An 18,074-nucleotide genomic window follows, 5' to 3' on the forward strand; every position below is an offset into this window, starting at 1 on the left:
GTCTTAAGTCTGTTCTTAAGTTTGAGATCCTCCTATGTAGTCAAGTAAAATCACTAACACTTTGACTCTAGTAAGGAGAGGAAGAGGAGAGAAAGAAAGGAAAAGACAGGGACAACATGTTAGAGACAAATGAGAGATATGAAGTTAAGGACATTGAAACATTATCCATATCTCCTGCAATATGGGTGCAGGGCAAGGCATCACACAGGCATGCTTGTGGTGGTTCAGGCAGCAGAGCAACACCAGTTCTCCCAGGTAACAACTGTACACAGTGAGCAATCACAGCACTTGACACACTGCAAATCCACAGGCTGTAATGCTCAGGCAAATGACTCAGCCACAACTGATTAATCAAATAGGCATGTCTCTTACACTCTCAATTAGCCAACTCTGTAAAACCATGATCAATGTGGAGTTTTTTAGTAGCACAACACCCTCCCTCCCTCGACACACTTCCCCAATGTTCATTTTCATTACCCTCATAAACTCTTGTTGACCTGTCACTCATCTCTACCACTGAGGTTTTGGTATTTCAAGGCAACTGTCTGGATGGTTCAGAGTTGCTGCTAAAGGTTTCTCCCATATTTGGATGTGGTGCGAATGCCCAAAATAATCTTTTGCAAGACTTCATCTTGCAAAAGGTGAACACTAAACACAGGCTACCTAAACAATCCCACAGATATGTCATTTGCAAGCTGCATGGAGATCTGCACAGCATGGCAAGAGACAGGTGAGGATAAAAAATTATCACCATGTAAGTTATAATAAAACAACTAACTATAAACCAAACACACCTGTGTTGAAATCCTGGCTCCAACTTTGGAGCTCCCTGCACTGTTGCTTGGATTTGAATTTGATGTTCAGGACAACAACTGCATATATATTAATGACAGTATTTAAAGGATTCCTTTTCTTCTTTGCAGTCTCCACTGCTGGTTTGCATATTGCTGAATGACTGTGTCTAAATCAGCTGCACAAGAGGAAGGAGTTGCATGGCACAGCAGGCAGGTAAGTCATGCACTAAGTAACATGCAGGAATCCCATTTTCTTTTCTACAACGAGTACCTGGTCCTCTCCATCCGTGGAGAATGGGTCACATGTGGGGCTGGAAAAGGCACAGTCCTGCTTGGTCCCTTAGGATAAACAAGGCTCGACTTCAGTCAAATAATTTGGAATTGTTAATAAAACACAGCTTTGTTAGGCAACTGTCATGCTCACATTGGCTGATGGCTGGGAGATGTAGTGAAGGGAAAGGTGAGGAACAAAGCTGCCCAAACATCACAGGAAGACTGGGACTGTACAAACAACTACAGACAGACCTGATTCATCACAGCAGATCAAAGTAGAAGAAGGTAAAGCAAGATGCAGAAGATCCGCCAGACACAACCAGACATCAGGGAGCAAAAAACCTTCATAGTCTAGTCCTGCACTCATTTTTTCCACTACAGAGGGACCAGGCCTCTGTCTGCCACCTAGTCAACTCCTAGCCACCCAAGGCCTTTTACCCCTGATTCTGGCTAATCTTTTCCAGTGGCTTTGCTCCCTGGCTTTGCCTTCTGGTAACACTAATATTAGACTTTCGAATAAATAATATTTGCTGTGAGAAGCATTTTTCCACCACAGGGGTGTAAGCTGCCTGCCAGTCACCCACTTTTTTTTTTTTTTTTGGCAAAAATAGAGAAGGATTAAAAAATAAACACAGAGGAGTCAGATTTACAATGGTTAACTGTCTCCTGCATGTTATTTCTACAGGACATTATTTGGAGTGATTCTGCACTCTGTATTTTCCACCAGCTGCCTGTGGCCTTGAATGCCAGGGATCTGAATCAGGGGCAGCCCCCTGACACAGCAGAGCTACGGGCATGTTTAGGCACATGTTTGACTGTCTTGCTTATCTTGCAGACTGGCAACTTAAATGAAAATCCATACAATAAACAGGCATTTGATTTTGATGTAACTACTTCAGACATTTCTAAGGTCACTTTTGAGTGAGTCACAACACCTCCAATACCCAAAACCTTTAGATGCTTGTGTCTAAAAATGGAGTCAGGGGGTTTACCCTTCACAGTCAAGACTCATGCAAACCAATAGTGCTATAAACCAATTCTTCCATAAGCAATAACAGCTCAGCTGTGAATCACTGGAATTTAGTGACTAACCTTTGGTGGAAGTTAGAACTTGTTGCTTTACCCAGGATTTTCTTTCTTACCTCAGAAACACCATAAACAAACTAAATCTGGTCTATCTTAAGTGTGCATACAGGAAGAAGAGGTAAAACACTAGTCATTTATAGAAATAGCTTGAAAGGAAATACTGTGATTAACAGGTGAAAATTTTTTTATCTCAGTTTCAGCTAATATTATTAAATTCACTGTTTGATCAGGCATTTTTAGACTAGTTCTTGTCTTGCTCTCTAAAACTACAGAATGTGCAAAACCACTGCAAAAAAATTCTTGTTCTTGGTGTACAAAAAAATGTAGAGAAAAAACCCTGCAAGAACAATGTATAGAATAGATTTGGATGACAGTCATTCCAAAGGCAAAATTATTACAGGCTATTATCTAGTTGTCTGGAGGAGCCATGGACCAGCTGGCTGTGATGTTCTGCTCAAAGTTAAACACAGACAGGAAACCGCATGTCTGATACTGTAAAAATCGTTTGTCTTCCTGCCATGGCTAACCAGGCAAGCAACCCAAAGGGGCTGTTTTCATTTCAAAGAAACACTAATCCACAACAATAAAAAAGGAATGACAAAGCCTCAATTCTCCCCCTCCTCCTGGAGTTAATGCCTGTGTTTGTGAATGAACTGGAAATTTTACAAAGCGAAGTTTTACATGACTTTAATTTTTATCTGTAGTTATTCACTTAATTCATAAGAATGCAGCACATGGTTTTCATGAGTCACTTGAAGTGCTTACAGCACATGACCTAGAAGGAAAGGTCCACTCGGAACAGTGAAAGGAATTCGGGTAGAAAGACTGGGTTTAAATTTCTACTACTCCTTTTGGGTTGATCTTGAAGTGTGAGTGAGCTACAGAGTTGATACAAATGAAGGCACTTGGTGCTGAATTGCTAGAACAGTTTTCATAACCATGCCAACTAAAGACACACATTTATCAGTGACTGCATTCAGCTACATAGCTCCAGGAAAAACAGCTATAACGTGCCTAACTCATAAAAATTTAGCCAAAATCCACAAGGGTGTGGTTCATGTTGTACAAAAACACTAGACAGCTGACACAGAGTAAGATCTCGTCTCTGGGAACACATTCTCTTCAATAAAACCAAGGCAATGTGTTAGAATTAACACACAGTGGTTAGAATTACCCTAATGGTACTGGGTCTACCACTTGTGCTCATACCAATACCAGTTTAGGCTCCAAATCCTTTCAAGATCACCCAAGTAAGCATCGGTCACACAACCATGGATCAGGAAACAGGAAATCTGGTTTCAAATCAAGCTTAATTAACACAGCTAATATTAACATAGTTAATACGACTTGCAAGGAATGCAGGAATGCAAGGTGAATTATTAAACCTACCTGATGTAAAGATGAGCATATCATTGCATTCTTCACCTGTGCAGGAACACATGAACATCAATCCCCCATCATCCTTCTTTTCCCTCATCAAACACTGCTCTGATTTATAGTCATCCAAAAAGTGACCATACAGAGTTTCCTGGGGATCGTGGCATATTGTTTCTAATGTCACATTTTCATCATTCTGTCTCCTACAAAAGAAAAGGAGAAAATTGAAATCAAAAAAGGAATATTTTATAAAGGGAGCAGACAGGACCGTGCCTGCCCAAAACTTGCCACTTTTGTGAATATAAATGACATTTAAAGAGCATCATATGTTTTTCTCTGTCTTTCCTGAAGGGGGTAAATTTGGCACTGCCTGGACTCCTCACATTTGTACAATGTCACAGCTATTCCTGTATCATATTACCGCTAAGCTCAAAAGAGTGCCTCTGAAAATCTCACTTAGAATTATTCAAGCTAATGCTCAATGAACTGCTATGAACTTCAGAACATACTTTTGGTTTTCGTGGTCACTGAACAGACAGTAAAAATCTGTGGGAAATTACGATAAAAACGGAATTATTTCCTCAAAATTGGAGGAATTTCTAGTGAGTTGGTCTTTTCATTTTGCTTTTGAAGCCTACAATCAGCCACAAACTGTGCACTGAGGGAGTTATATACAAAATAACCCCTCAACCAACCAAAAAAAAAAAAAAAAAAAAACCCAGAAAAATACCAGTCATAAAAACTGATGCAAATTAGAGTTGCCTCACACTCAGGGAAATATTTACAGCTGATAATCTGGACCATATTCCTGTGTTTTGTCCTGGTCCACAGATTTAATTTCATTGACAAAAGACTCAAAGGCAAAAAGCACTTTACAGTTCTCTCTCTTACTTGCCTTTTGGATAAATGGTCATGAAAAATCCAAAAGGTGTCTCAAATTGTACAGCAGCTCCTTTTCATGGCAATGATAGACACCGATGACTTACTAAAGAAGCACGGGACAAATATGGAAAAGCACACTGGACTGACTGAACTGAAATGCCTACTTTCAATTATGCCAAACATCTCAAGTCAATGGACACAACTAATCCCTCAGCACATGAATTAGTTATGTCCCTCTGTAAGTGGTTCTAATTATTTTACTAAATCAGCAGCAATGCTGCAAAATCTCAGTTGTGTTCCTTTAGTCCAATTATTAACTCATTAAGAGTGTTACTGGCTTTCTTTGGTAGGACTGGATTCCCATTATGGAAGGGCAAGGAAAGCCTCAGTTTTTAGACTGGAACACAAACTTAAAGCAAATAAATCCTAAAAAAGGATTACAACTCATGGTCTTAAACTCTTGATTTCTGTGAACCTAGACATAGGCTACACAAAAAGCTTCATGCCTACATCAAAGTTTCTACCTACGTAGGAGTTTTTTCCCCATTAAGAAGTATTTCTACCTATACAAGGCATTAAGCTTCTTCTGATAAATCTACTTAATCTAGTTCCCTTGAAACCTGAGAGAGAATTGTCTTTGTTCAGCAACTGTCACTACTGTCCTCTCTTGAGCCTCAAATCTGTTTCTGCTCTTGAGTGCTGTGGGTGGATACAGCTTAATGGCTTGCACAAAACCATGTCTCTTTTCCAATAACAGCTTAAGCTGGAACAGGACTGTTTTAGAAGTAAAAAAAGTCCCCAGAACATTTAATATCAGAATTGTTAACCTCAAACAACTCTCGGTATGCTGTGCAGAGATATGAGTTGGAAGCGGGAGGGCAAAGCCTGGGACATTCTGAATATCAGAGCAATCGAGGAAAGTACTAAGCAATGATGAATGAGGGTGTGCTCCTGTCCCCCTGTATGAAGAAATAACTTACCATATAGCAACACAGACTTCACTGCTCTTCTCACAGATAGAAGTGATATTGCAGTTGCTCTTGCACTGATGTTGGTTTGAGCAGGTTGTTATTTTAATATCACAAAATTTGCATAGGTTTGACATTTTCAGTCCACTTTCCTTATTTCTGTCTACAGGTGATGTAAATTCAGCTAAAAAAAAAAAAAAAGAAACTCAGAACTCAATAATGGTAGATGATCAGATTGCTTTATTGCTTATTATGAAGATAAGGTTTTCATCAGCAGCAAACATTTCCTCCTACCTTAAATTAGAAAATCTTTGATCTTTCACAGCTACCAATTTTCTTTACAACAAGGAAAGTGCCACGATGTCAAGACCAGGTTAATCAAAGTGAATTTGAAAAAGCAAAATGAACTGCTATTGACTTCAGAGGGAGCAAAAGTTGCTTCGTAATTTGCAGAATGGTGCATTTTCCAAGAGCAGTTTGTACTGAAATAGCTCCTCTGCACTCACCCATTTGCCTTACTCCAGGCAGTGTATCTGTCCCCCGTGCATAACACTGCATCACGGGCTGTGTGCCACAGTAACTGCGGGTTCCACGGTGAGAACGCACATTAGCTGTGTGACATCATTATAACATGCATCAGGATGAAGCTTGCAATTTTGTCTTTACTAACCTAAGGCATAATTTAGGTGTCATCCCTAATCTGATCACTGTTCACACATAAAGACCACAGAGCTAGAACAGACTTTGAGCTTAAGACAGATGGTCTGCCAGAGGTTGTGGGTGAAACTCAAGCTAGAAATGCAATAGGGCAGCTGTGCAGCTCATGTGATCTACTGCAGGAGTCTAACTGGCCTAACTGCAGGGGACTTTAACTAACTTGCAATGACAGCTTGTCCTGTAGATGCCTGCTTTGACCCAACAGCTACTTTTCTGCACCCAGTAATTGAATAATTACATGCTTCTGGTTCTGAGTCTTAGAACTTACCATCTGCTTCAGTGTGGCAGCGGTAAGGAAAGAGATATTTTTTGTATCAGTGTTTGAACTTGAGGAAACATACTTTAAACTCAAAAACTATTTTGAAAAGACAGTGTAACTACAAGGAACTACAAGGAACAGAAAACGCTGACACAAACGTCTTCCTAAAGCTAAAACGAACATGCAACTATCTGAAGTGGAGCAGATAATCAACAATGGTTTCAGTCTGACTCATTTTGCAATGTATTTGGAAAAATAGGGTGAACCACATTGAGGAGATACTGGGCAGCCCTTCTCATGTAGTCATCTGCATGTTTAAACTGTGTTCATATTGCTTTCTGTGGCCAAATGTTGCTAGTCAACCTGTAATAGGCAACTAGGGATTTATAATTTCCCCCTCTCTACTCAATTAGCTGGGAAATCAATTTTTTCCTTCTAGAAACTTCACTCTTTACTACCATTAAACTATTTTATTACAGGAAATAAATACACATGATTTTTCCAGGAGGAAATAAAAGGGCCTCTTGCTAACATTTTCAATGGATTTCTGAACCATTGTGAGGGACTGAGAGAAAAGTCCTCTCTTCATCCAAATCACATATCTTTCTCATCTGTAGCATGCTGATCTAAGGTTTCTGATCTAACAGCCACTATAATCAGTGGCAAAACTTCCAGTGGTTTTATGGTATAGAAGAAGATGCTACACAGAGGGGATGGTTAGGATGAGCTCACTGGGTGTGGCAGCATGCTCCCCCTGGCTTTTGGCTTAAGCAAGAGCTAACAGTGGAGGTTGTGAGGGCTGGCTTAAAGCTGGACTCTGGGAAGACAGATAGTAACACAATAGCTGAGGGCCATAAAATTTACTCAACAGCTGAGGACTAGTTGAACATGCGCCAACCAAAATACAGCTGGCATGCAAATACTACTATAAGTCAATCATCTTACTCCATAAATAGGGAACAGCCCAGGGTCTGCTGAGCTCTCCTGCACAGCAGTGGGCTGCATGCCAGGATCTCCTCTTGAACAGGGATGCCTCTTCACGTTGTTCCTTGAGGTTGAGGGAATCCTTATTGCATTAAATACTCAGTAAGTATAAGGGGAATAAGCATGCTGAAACTTTGAAATCTTAGTTAAATGGGATAAAGGACTGCTTGTGCACATATAATCCTTTAGACTTAAGTTCCTAGCCTGGAACTCGGTCTGGATCCAGCCACACCTGGAAACCCCCTGAGAAAGGGGATTAGAATGTGAGGGCATCCTTTCTGAACCTCATGACTCAAAACAAGGGTGTCTCTGACAGTTTTATCCCACCTTGTCCTCTATGGAGTAAATAACCAAGTGTACCTTGCCATCAAAGCTTGCTACACCACTGTCACATTTACTATCAAACTTTGTTGAAATAAACATTGCTACTTTTCCAAGGGAAGTGTGTCAACCCCTCTGCAACACTGGGAGCACTTACATGGGTGGAGAATACTGGCAGTATATTGTGGGCTGACAGAATTTTAAGCCCCAGATAAACATTTATTGTTCTTAATTGTGTGTTGCAACAGCCATGTAGAGGAACAAAGCCTCACTGAAGTAGGTATAGTAGGAACTCAGAAGGTCTTGAATGTAGTGTTCTATGAAATACATGTTAACATAATCCTCACTATAGCAAATTGGACATCTCTTCTGGATGGTGCCTCTTACCACATCCTGAGGAGAAACTAATAGCTGTCACAATTTATCTAGGTTGCAGTAATGATCAAAACAACATGATAGCGAGGGATTGTCCCTCTACCCAGAAAAAAAAAAAAAAATCAATGGTCCTAAAAGCCTGGAATAAAAATAGAGACAAATACTGAGGGAGAGGCGAAGTGACTCACCCAAATGTACACAGGAAACCTGTGGCAGGGTGCCAAGCATCTCACAACTGAACATGGGGGAAAGGCATCCACTCCTCAAACTGCAAAGACTTCAGCTGCATCAGTGCTGCTTTCAGCTCTGAGCTCACATGGCAGCTGTGGCACGATGGATCTCTCTGCCATAAACATGACTCAGTTTCCTTCAGTGCCCACAGCACTGGAGCCAAGAGACACATGAAGGTGGGTCCTTAGGTAAAATATTTCGAGCCCATTATATTTGTTGAAAGGTTTTGATTCCTATGTCATTCCTGGCTGTGCCAGGTTCTGCCAAGGCTCACCTACCAGAACAAATGGATGAAAATAAATATGTTTGGCCCTCTTCCAAGGAGAGATATCCAAATCAAACTACCTGACTAAAAAAAAAAAACCAAAAAACAAAGAACAAACAAACAAAAAAAACCCACCAAAAACAAAAAAAAAAAAAAAAAAAAGGAAAAAATCCATCTGGAAGCAGAAATCCACTATAAGGTCACAAACCTTGAGTTTCTAAGGTAGGCATTAGTTTAACCACTAGCAACAGTAGCAAAAGGTTGGGCAGTTAGGACCAGGTAATTTCTGATCAGGTTTCATTACTGTCAAAAGCTAATGGAGTTTTGGGACTTCCAGAACTGACTACACTTGCATTTTCTCCCTGAAATTTTTCTAACAGAGGCTGACAGATCAGTGACTCTTTATTCATGCCCGTGGCAGTTCAAAGAGCTGTATAAACTGCCCAGGTAGACAAATTTTATTCCCTGCTTCAACATTTGGTTTAAAGTGAGACTGCAGTTTACTCTCCCTATATGTCATAATGCTCTAGCAGGTGTTGGTGTGTTGTTTGTTATTACTCCTTGGCCTTGTGCACTGTGGTAACCCATCTAGTTCCAAACTAAAGCCAAGTTTCACTTTTTCTATCTGATGCTGAAACCACACCCTGCAGATGGCCTGAGAGGAAATCTGGAGTTAGATAGGAACTTTGACATCACTCTTTGATCAAAACCTGCTACTAGCCTCTGAGGACTTAGAAATCCTGAAAAGATGTGTCTTCTTCTAAGTCACATGAACTCATACCTATATTTAATCAACAAAGTCCTGCCTGGAGAATGACAAATTGGTAGGATTCTTCCCTGGGAAAGTGTTTTCACTCATTCCCTGAGGGACTCATAAGCAAGGAGTGGTTCAGGCCCAGCAGACTGCTCCTCTTCGTGTAGTCACTTGAATATTCATCTCTAAAAATATTTGACTATCCTGATGCACACTTCATACACATGAGCCAACTCAAGCTTTCTCCTGTTAAGACAAGTAAAGTCACTGTGAACACTGTGGACAGAAAAGCCTTTGATTTGGCATGACAAAAAAAAAGTGAATATAATGAAAAAGTCAAAAGAGAAATCAGAGATTTTCACAGGTGAATGAAGCCCTCTTAAAATGTGTGCTTGTCTCCTAAAATTTGAATTTTCCATCCACTGTCTAATGTTAGTTTTCTTATTTTGACTTCTACAGGAAGCCTAATTCTAGCTTTTCTTGCTTCCTTGTCCATGGAGAGGGCTCCAAATAAAAGACTGTGGTTTCTAGGCTATGAAACTTTCAGCCAACCAGTTCAGCAGAGATCAGCTGCCATGGTTAAAATGCATGGAACATGCAAGCCAACATGTGGGCTGGACATTGTGGAAGAGACACTAGTGGTGTCACATTAGAAATGTCCACTCCAGGGATTCTGATAGAGCCAGGCTTGCAGAACATCTATGGTTCACATCTTTATTTATCATTTCTTGGGACATCATAAACAGGACACCTCACCCAAAGTCTATTGACTTGGCATGAAATTGTTTGCATCTGTTGTTTGTAGATACGTAGCTTCTATTGAGGCCTAACATTGTAGTTTACTTTTCACTTATTTTTAATATCATTACAGAATTCTCACAAGCTAACAACATTAAATAAACCACAAACCAACATGCTGTCTTTTCAGAACTTTTTACACTGGAAAACTTTTTATGCCATAGGATGCATTTCAGAAACAGCAGCCAACTTCTCTTACTCCTATCTTGTAAAATCCTGTCACAGCACTTCTATTCTCTCATCCAGTGTCTCTGGCACACATATACTTACAAAACAGCAGGCAGATCTCATCCCACCCCCTCAAAAAAAAAATGCTGAGAGAGATGTTGGGATGGGAACTCAAGTATTCAGCTGCTGTGAGATAACTCCACCTGATGGGAGAGATTTTAAGATTTCACTTCATGGAAATCTTACATCATAGAAATCTGCCAGGAGGACGATGCCTTTATCAGAGAGCCTTGAAGCAGATTGTCCTTGTTCTCCCAAAGAGAATAGCTCCATGACATCATATATCTGTGTTTGGAAAGAACAGTAGCAGCTATGAAGAGCATCCAAACTGTATTATCTTCTCATCCAACAGAAAGACATCAAGTTTTGCCAGGAACTGCACTAAACACAGCATGACTTCTGTTTTGACTACTATCCCCAGTACACAATCTACAACCCTAGTGGAACAGTTATGGAGACACTGCCAGATTCATTAAATCTGCCTAACACATATTGCTGAATTAATTGCAGGAGTGAGAGAGTCAAGGAAAATGTATGATCTGAGCTTTGCTTTCAAGACCTGGATGTATACCCATGGATATTCTTAATTATACTGGTTATGTCCAGTGTGGTAATACAAGGAAGTGAAGACAGAAACATAATCAATCCTAAAGATAAAAAAAATCATGAGTTACAAAATCACAAGACTAGCCAGACAGATGATGGAAATAAAGGAAGGGAAAAAACACAACCGAAAAAAACCCCCAAAACCAAAAAACCAAACCCCAAGCAACCAAAAAAACAACTGCTGGGTTATCCCCTACTTGCCATTGCTGGCTGTACTCCTAGGAGTACTTTTTGAGACATGTTTTGAAACTTTGGCCATGAGCAGGAAGGTTGGAATTACTGTCTAACTAAAAAATAAAAGAGAAGATAAAATGAAAATAAATCATTTGGATCCAGGAGGTGGATCTTCAAGAAAAATAGCTGCATTGTATTACTCATCATGAAATCACAGGAGCTTGCAGCACTGCAGATCATCAGGTAATTCCCATCACAACACCTTTGGGGTAACCCTATGAAATATGTATTTTCAGTATTTCAGTTGCAGCTGCCATTTCTAAGCTGAATGTTATCTGAGCTGAAATGGAGTGTCACTCTGGTGCATACTCCTATTTTTGCCATGTGAGAATGAGCTCACAGTGTTCACACCATCTTGTTCACTGCTTTGGGTGTAGTCCTTTATCTCAACTAAGAGTTATCCCAGCAGGATTACCATGGGTACTGGACTTTCATGATTTTGTGACTTTCTATTAAGATTAACAACAATGATTATCAAGAGTGCTGAGACAGCCTCTGTAAAGCCAAACATGTGCTATCTTTTACGTATAACTAAAATATGTCAGAGGAAAACAGGTTCCATGAATGTTTATCCCTGTGGCAGGACTCCAGGAAACCACATTCCTATGGATTGTTTTGCAGAATCTTTCAGCCTTGATCTTTATCATACATAGTCACAGATCACTGACTACCACAGAGCACAACAGCTGCCTTAGTCAGTACCTAAAGTTGTGCCTTTACGTGTGTACTGATTGCACTTTGCAAATTCCAGGGGCAAAGCAGTGGATAAAAGCCAAAATAACTTCCTGTTTCAACACAGTACTTTGTAAACTACTTGGAGGAGATGCATGTCATGGCTTCCCCCTGTCATGTAAAGGCTTTTGCCCATCATATGAATAAAATGCAAGTCACACCTATCACACCAAAGAATATTTTGGTGGGGCCCCCACAGGCTTTTTTCAGGTTTATGTGACCTGCTCTTCAGCCATGACTGAGAAGTCTGCTAGGAAAGAAGACAGCAGACTAGGTAAGCTATGTTGACAAGCTAGACCTAGCCAGGAGTAGTTTGGCCACCCCCTGCTGAAGAAAGGCCAAAGCAGAAGAAAGGAAGCCAGAAAGCCACCGATGAACTGCCCTGAATTTGAGAAACAAACATTTCTCACCTACCAGCAGGCAAAGTATAGAGGAAGGTCCATGCAGAGGGAGGAGGCGAAAGAAAAGGAGCAGGAGTTGGAAAACTTCATTTAACTCGCCTCTGCAGTAGACGTGCCTGGCTTTTAACAGCAAGTGGAACTGGCAAAACTTTGCTTTAGGGATTGCTGCAGGCATTGACACAGACACAGAATCAAACCTGGCAGGAGCTGGGGGAAGGGACACCCAAATAAGAGAGGGAACAGCACACTAAGCTGGAGATCCTGAAGATGAAAATAATTTTTGCATTTAAAGTATTAAAATACTACTATTTTTATCCACTGTTTTCAAAATGAGCATTCATTAGCAGTTTTAATCATGGGCTAGGCTAGTACAGGGCACGGCAGTGCCTCAAACATGCCTAAGAACAGATCTCACTGTCGTGACTCCTGACTGACAGCAGTGCAGGTGAGAGGAGACTCCAGCTCAGCATGTACAATAGAAGTGTGAAAGCATTCTGAAAACATTATTGTGATGCCTCAAATAATGAGATGGATTTTCACCTGCAATTCTTTAACTTGCAGCATATTTTCTGGCCACTATTTAGCACTGCATGGTTGGCAGAACAAAAGAATACTGTCTCCAAGCAAAGATGCTGAAAAAAATCTAAATGATGGCTTCCCATAGGGAACTTACATGGACATTTCATCTTCTGACTTTAACCCACAGTCTCCCTAATGAAGCTGGTAAACAGCACACAGCACTGGAGAACCATATGTGATATAACACCAAGTTAAATTTATTCAATTATGACTACATTGCTGAGGGGTTTTTTTTCTGCATAATACACTGAGTTTGGAATTTACTGGAAGTCGTCTTTGGTGGTTAACCCCTCCCAGGACTTCAGATATACAATGGACATCGAGCACAGCAATGCTCATCTGGTTCTCAAAATCAGCAAAAACAGCTTTTCTGCTTTGTTGGAATAAACATGATTCATGGTTCAGAACTGACATTTGCATAACTAACTCTGACCTGTGCACTAAGAAGCATATCCTGCATCTAAACCTCACTTTGTATTCTCCTCTGCTCAGTGAAAGCTGCCATTACTTCACTTGAAACAGGGCTGAAAGAGTATAAACACTTCAGCTTTGTACAAATATTATTTTTCCAACTTACACGGTCTGAAAATAGACAGCAGTCATTCAAGCATAATACCGCTATTTCTGTGATATTTTTTCATGACAGATGAGTCTCTGTGGAAGACCCCCTTAACATTTAGAACATACATAATTAGAAACAATTCTGACTCAGAGAAACGCAAACGTGCCTCTACTCTCTGCTACAGAGCCTTGCCAGTACAAACCCATACAATTGTACCTTCTACAGGTAGAAGCTTGAATGGAGTTTCTGGACCCATTTCATCTCTTCCTGCAGCCAGGTAAGAAAGCCTGTTTATAGTAACCTGCTTCTCTCCACTCCTGTTCCCTCAGTAGTCACACCACTGTCTGCCTGCTTCAAAATATGATAGAGTTCTTAATTCTTCATAATAGCAATGGGGAAGGTGAATAATTTGTCCTGATAGAGGCACATATTCCCTCCAAAAGCTGAATTTATATTTCTTCCCCTTATGTATCTTATGACAAAAGTAATGAGGAACATCGATCTTAAAGTGCCATTTACCCTGTTTTCAAGGGTCTATTTATTAAACTTCCAGTTTCCAACAGGGAAATTCAGAAGTCCACCCAGTGTTGGTGGAACAGAACTTATTAGCTAGAAATGTTATGGCTAAGCTATTTCTATTAGCCATGAATTGTTCCACAGAGACACATCCTGGCACCTCAGTTTATCTGCAAGGCTACTGAATGTGCTCAATGTCACATGCAAAATGAAAAGCCCATGAGATCATAAAAGAAATTTATCATATTCTTAAGGTAGCAGTGCTGCTTATTGGGAGGCACCACTTTCTTACTTAAAAGCAGTCCTAAATGCCTATCTTGTGATGGACAGAGTCGGTGGGCACATGGGTACAGTTCCTATTTTTCCCTTACAATGACAACTGTTGTGCTGGCTCTTCACTGCCACACCAGAGCACCCTGGGTAGATGGAGCCCTGCCCTCAACTCCCCCTGCACCACCAAAGACACACACAAAACAAAAACAGTAACATACTTGCTTGGCCAAACACTCACAAATGACACTCTCGCAGGACTTTACTCTTATTTAGTACAAGGCCTCATCCTGCCTAACTTTCTGAATGGCTACAAGTAACTAAGTGCTGGCCAGGAACACTATCACATGAGTTTATTGCATTTTAATTAAAGGGCTGGAGGTTTTAAAGTTCTCATTTATATCATCAAAACCTGTTAAAGCTGGATCCTGTTAAGTTACCTCAATACAGGTTGTATTAGGAACAAGTCTAGTCAGACTCAAAATTGAGACTTACCACACATAAAGTTGCTGTGGTTTATTCAATTACTTTATAATCAGCTATAAGCTCAAGAGGTCTGAATTCCGTATGTGAAAAAAGTTTTTGTATTACTTGATTATCTACCTGCAGCATTTTCAGCAGTAATAAGGAAGGTTGGATAGACAGCAGAAAATAATCTCTTCCAAATGCAAAATGGAAATTATTTAAAGACTGTTCTCTACACTGGCAGCACACAAACACTCAGGTGGCAAAAAGCCAAATCTTTCCGCTGAAGCTACAGTTAACTCTCACTAGTTAACCCTTGCTACAGCTAAACTCTTGCCAAATGTATATCATCTACTGTATTCAAAAGAGCACACTAAGATAACTAAAATATAGAAAAAACTGTGTAAATAATAACTAAAAATTGCCATGGCTTGCCTAGAGTTAATGCAGATGGGGAGATATTTATTAATCCTGTTTATTCACTCAGGAGACTGGTAGGCACTTCCAAACCCTCTCTGGTCTGAAAGACCTACCTCCAGGAAAGGTTATGAGAATATGCTACTTTGGGGCAAAACTTTAGCTTGCTTTTTAAAGCAGTGAAAATGAAGCACAGACAAAGACTGTGACAAATCACACAAAACAGGAAATTCAAAGTTACATCTGACTCCCACAGGTTTCCTTTGATACAGCCAGGTTGCTTGGTGAATCAGAAAAAGTATCACTCCTGTATTTGCCATTTTATGCCTTTAATTCTCATTTTTATTTGCTTTACTAGTATGCCCTGAAAACTACTGACACACACTTTCCTGACAGGTTTAGAAGTCAGAAAGCCATACCCATATTCCCCTTTGAAAGGCTCCTGCCATATGCAACTTTACAGAGCCCTCATCTGACCCCTCCTCTGGGGGTGCCACTGCAAAGGCCCATTCACAAGCACATCTCTTCTGACATCTTTTTTTTAATGTTCCTTTCTGATGCAAAGAAACAACATATTTTGGGAACAACAATTATCTGCCTCGTGGAGAAATCCTCAGACCATTTTCAGAAAAATCACAAATTTGTTTCTAAAGCACTGTGAACACAACCGATCTTCCCTTTCCCCCCCTTTTTTCCCCTTTCTCTCTAGTGACGCCATAGAGGAATATCTGCACAAAGAATTTTGCAAAAACATCAAAATGAGCTCCCCTGCTCATTATTAGTTCACATCCCTCATCTCACTTTCTCCTCGCTCCCAGAGGGATCAGACCACACCTTACCACACCTCCCTCTCCCTCCAAAGGCCAGCCTGACCCAGAAGAGCTCTCCAGTCTAGACATCAATCTGACAACACAAACACAATGAAGAATGTGGTATGAGGAGCGGTAACCCACAGCTGGGGCAAGGCAAAACTGCATATTTCAGCTGCAGTAGCACTGCCGAGGGCAGAGAAAAGTCTCAGTGGAGCTATGTCTGGAGCTACTCCTGGGGAAAGGTCAGGCTGCCCAACGTGCCAGGGACACAGGGGACCTGCCATCTGCTGCTGCCTCCAAACCACAGGCTGCTTTCAAATGTTACTTGCCCTGAGACAGGAGATGTCACAGCCCTTCCAGGAGAGGAAACAGGGGCTCTGCAGTTAGTCTTTTCTGCCAGGCGTCATCACTGCAAGGGCAGATGGGATTTGCTCAGGACTCATCAGCATGGATTACGATGCTTTGGGGAGCACTCCAAGGATTGATGTTTCATCCCAGACATAACTGCAGAAGCACCTCAGGCCTCACAGTTGTTTAAATCCACTGGAAGAGTAGATTGGAGGTTATTTTGATTTTGAAGTATAGAAAAAAGAACTTTCGGTGTCTGGAGTTAACATTGATGGGAGACATCTGAGAAGACAGGTACTACTCTCCATGACTGTTGCTTCTGCAGTACAGAGACCTATCAGATGCCTCCCTTCACAGGGTACTGGAAGAGTCAGAACAGTTTTGGTTTTAGACTACAATTTTTTCAAGAGGAAGGATATTAAAGGGACAGAGAGCATGTGAAGCACACATATTCTCTGCCTGATGTGAAACATCTGATTTTGCTGCAGTTCTGTAATGTGAACACAAAAAATAAAATTCCATCGGTCGACACAATTCTGCTTTGTTCCGGGGCAAAAGTGTGATGAATATTTACCTGAAACTGCCACTAGTCTGGGAAAATATTCTGTAAACTCAGACAAAAGTTTTACCTTTTGTTCTGAAACTTCTGCTGAACTGCAACTTGTATCTCTGATTTCAAAGATTCTGATTCTGACTACAATTCCTTTCTCTAAACTGGAATTGAGATCCTATGGAACAGCAGACAAAAATTTAGTCAAACAAGGCCAAACTCAAATAGTGGATTTGGGATTAAAAAAAACCCACAAAAAACCAAAAGCAAAAGCAATCATAAAATATAACATGGTAATTGGAATGGGCTGCATCTGTTCAAATATCAGTTTAAGCATCACATTTACAAGTAGGAAATACTTCAGAATTATGAAGCACAAGGGGCAGAAATAGCATGAGTAAGACATAAAAAGATTTTATGTACAATGGCATGGTTTGGAGCATGTAAATCGCAGGCCTGCCATTCAGTGTTTTAATTTCACCTAGGCAGAGATATTTGAACAGAAGTTTCTTGCACTTTTTCCATGCACAGCTCTGTAGTGAGCCTCTGCACTGACCCTTCACAACTGCACCTTTTGTGTCACTGCCAGAGCGTGTTCCAGCCGAGTTAGGGGGTGCTTTTTGCCTCCATCCAGAACCCACATTCTTTAGGTATGATCTCAGCAAGGATCATACAGCCAGGATGGGAGCTGACAGAGCAAACTGGCCTTGACCACAGCTCCTAAGGCCATCTTAAACTAGGATGAGGTTTGCATGGCAAGAGTCTCTATCTGTACAACAGAAAACTGTGTGTGTACACCGGTTGCTGCTGAACCAAACCAGAATTTCCGTGGTATTTTGTAACGCTCCAGTAAGTGTGGGGAGAAGCTGCGTGCACACAAAGACTCACAGCTGCCCAGTCAAAATAAGCATTTAAATGGATTAAGCAGACAACTGTTCTTTCAAACTTGCAATCGTTACACAGCTACATAAATCAGAGGGATTTATAAATATTTGTTTTTCCAGATAAAAGGAGAATATTAGTGGGATTTTTAAAAGTGCATTCACTGCCACTATCTGTCCCTCCCAGCCATTAATGAACAAACAAGGTAACAAAACAAAACCAAGGATGTTATGCATGCAGAAATTGTAGTAACAATTTTAGACTTGGGGATCTTGGTTTAAGCTTAACATAAAAAGACAACTTACTAATGTAAGGAGCATGAAATATCTGATTTTATTTAGAAACTGAACTCGAGGAACATTTGAGAGATCTGGAATTTAAGTTAAGG

At 40.6% G+C, this 18,074-nt stretch overlaps 1 protein-coding gene across 2 annotated transcripts in view; it reads right to left on the bottom strand.

Annotated features, from left to right (window-relative positions):
- TGFBR2 (transforming growth factor beta receptor 2) overlaps window positions 1-18,074 on the bottom strand; it is a 59,157-nt gene that overhangs the window by 26,763 nt on the left and 14,320 nt on the right. For both annotated transcript variants that reach the window (XM_086850646.1, XM_086850637.1), the window contains 2 exons: window positions 5,393-5,564; window positions 3,543-3,733 (listed from right to left, as the gene is read on the bottom strand). In XM_086850646.1, the coding sequence (XP_086706772.1) occupies window positions 3,543-3,733; window positions 5,393-5,564 (363 nt within the window). The remainder of the gene's footprint in view (window positions 1-3,542; window positions 3,734-5,392; window positions 5,565-18,074) is intronic.

This window comes from Cyanistes caeruleus, chromosome 1, assembly GCF_971803275.1.
Source record: "Cyanistes caeruleus chromosome 1, bCyaCae1.hap1.1, whole genome shotgun sequence".
NCBI classification, from domain to species: Eukaryota; Metazoa; Chordata; class Aves; order Passeriformes; family Paridae; genus Cyanistes; species Cyanistes caeruleus.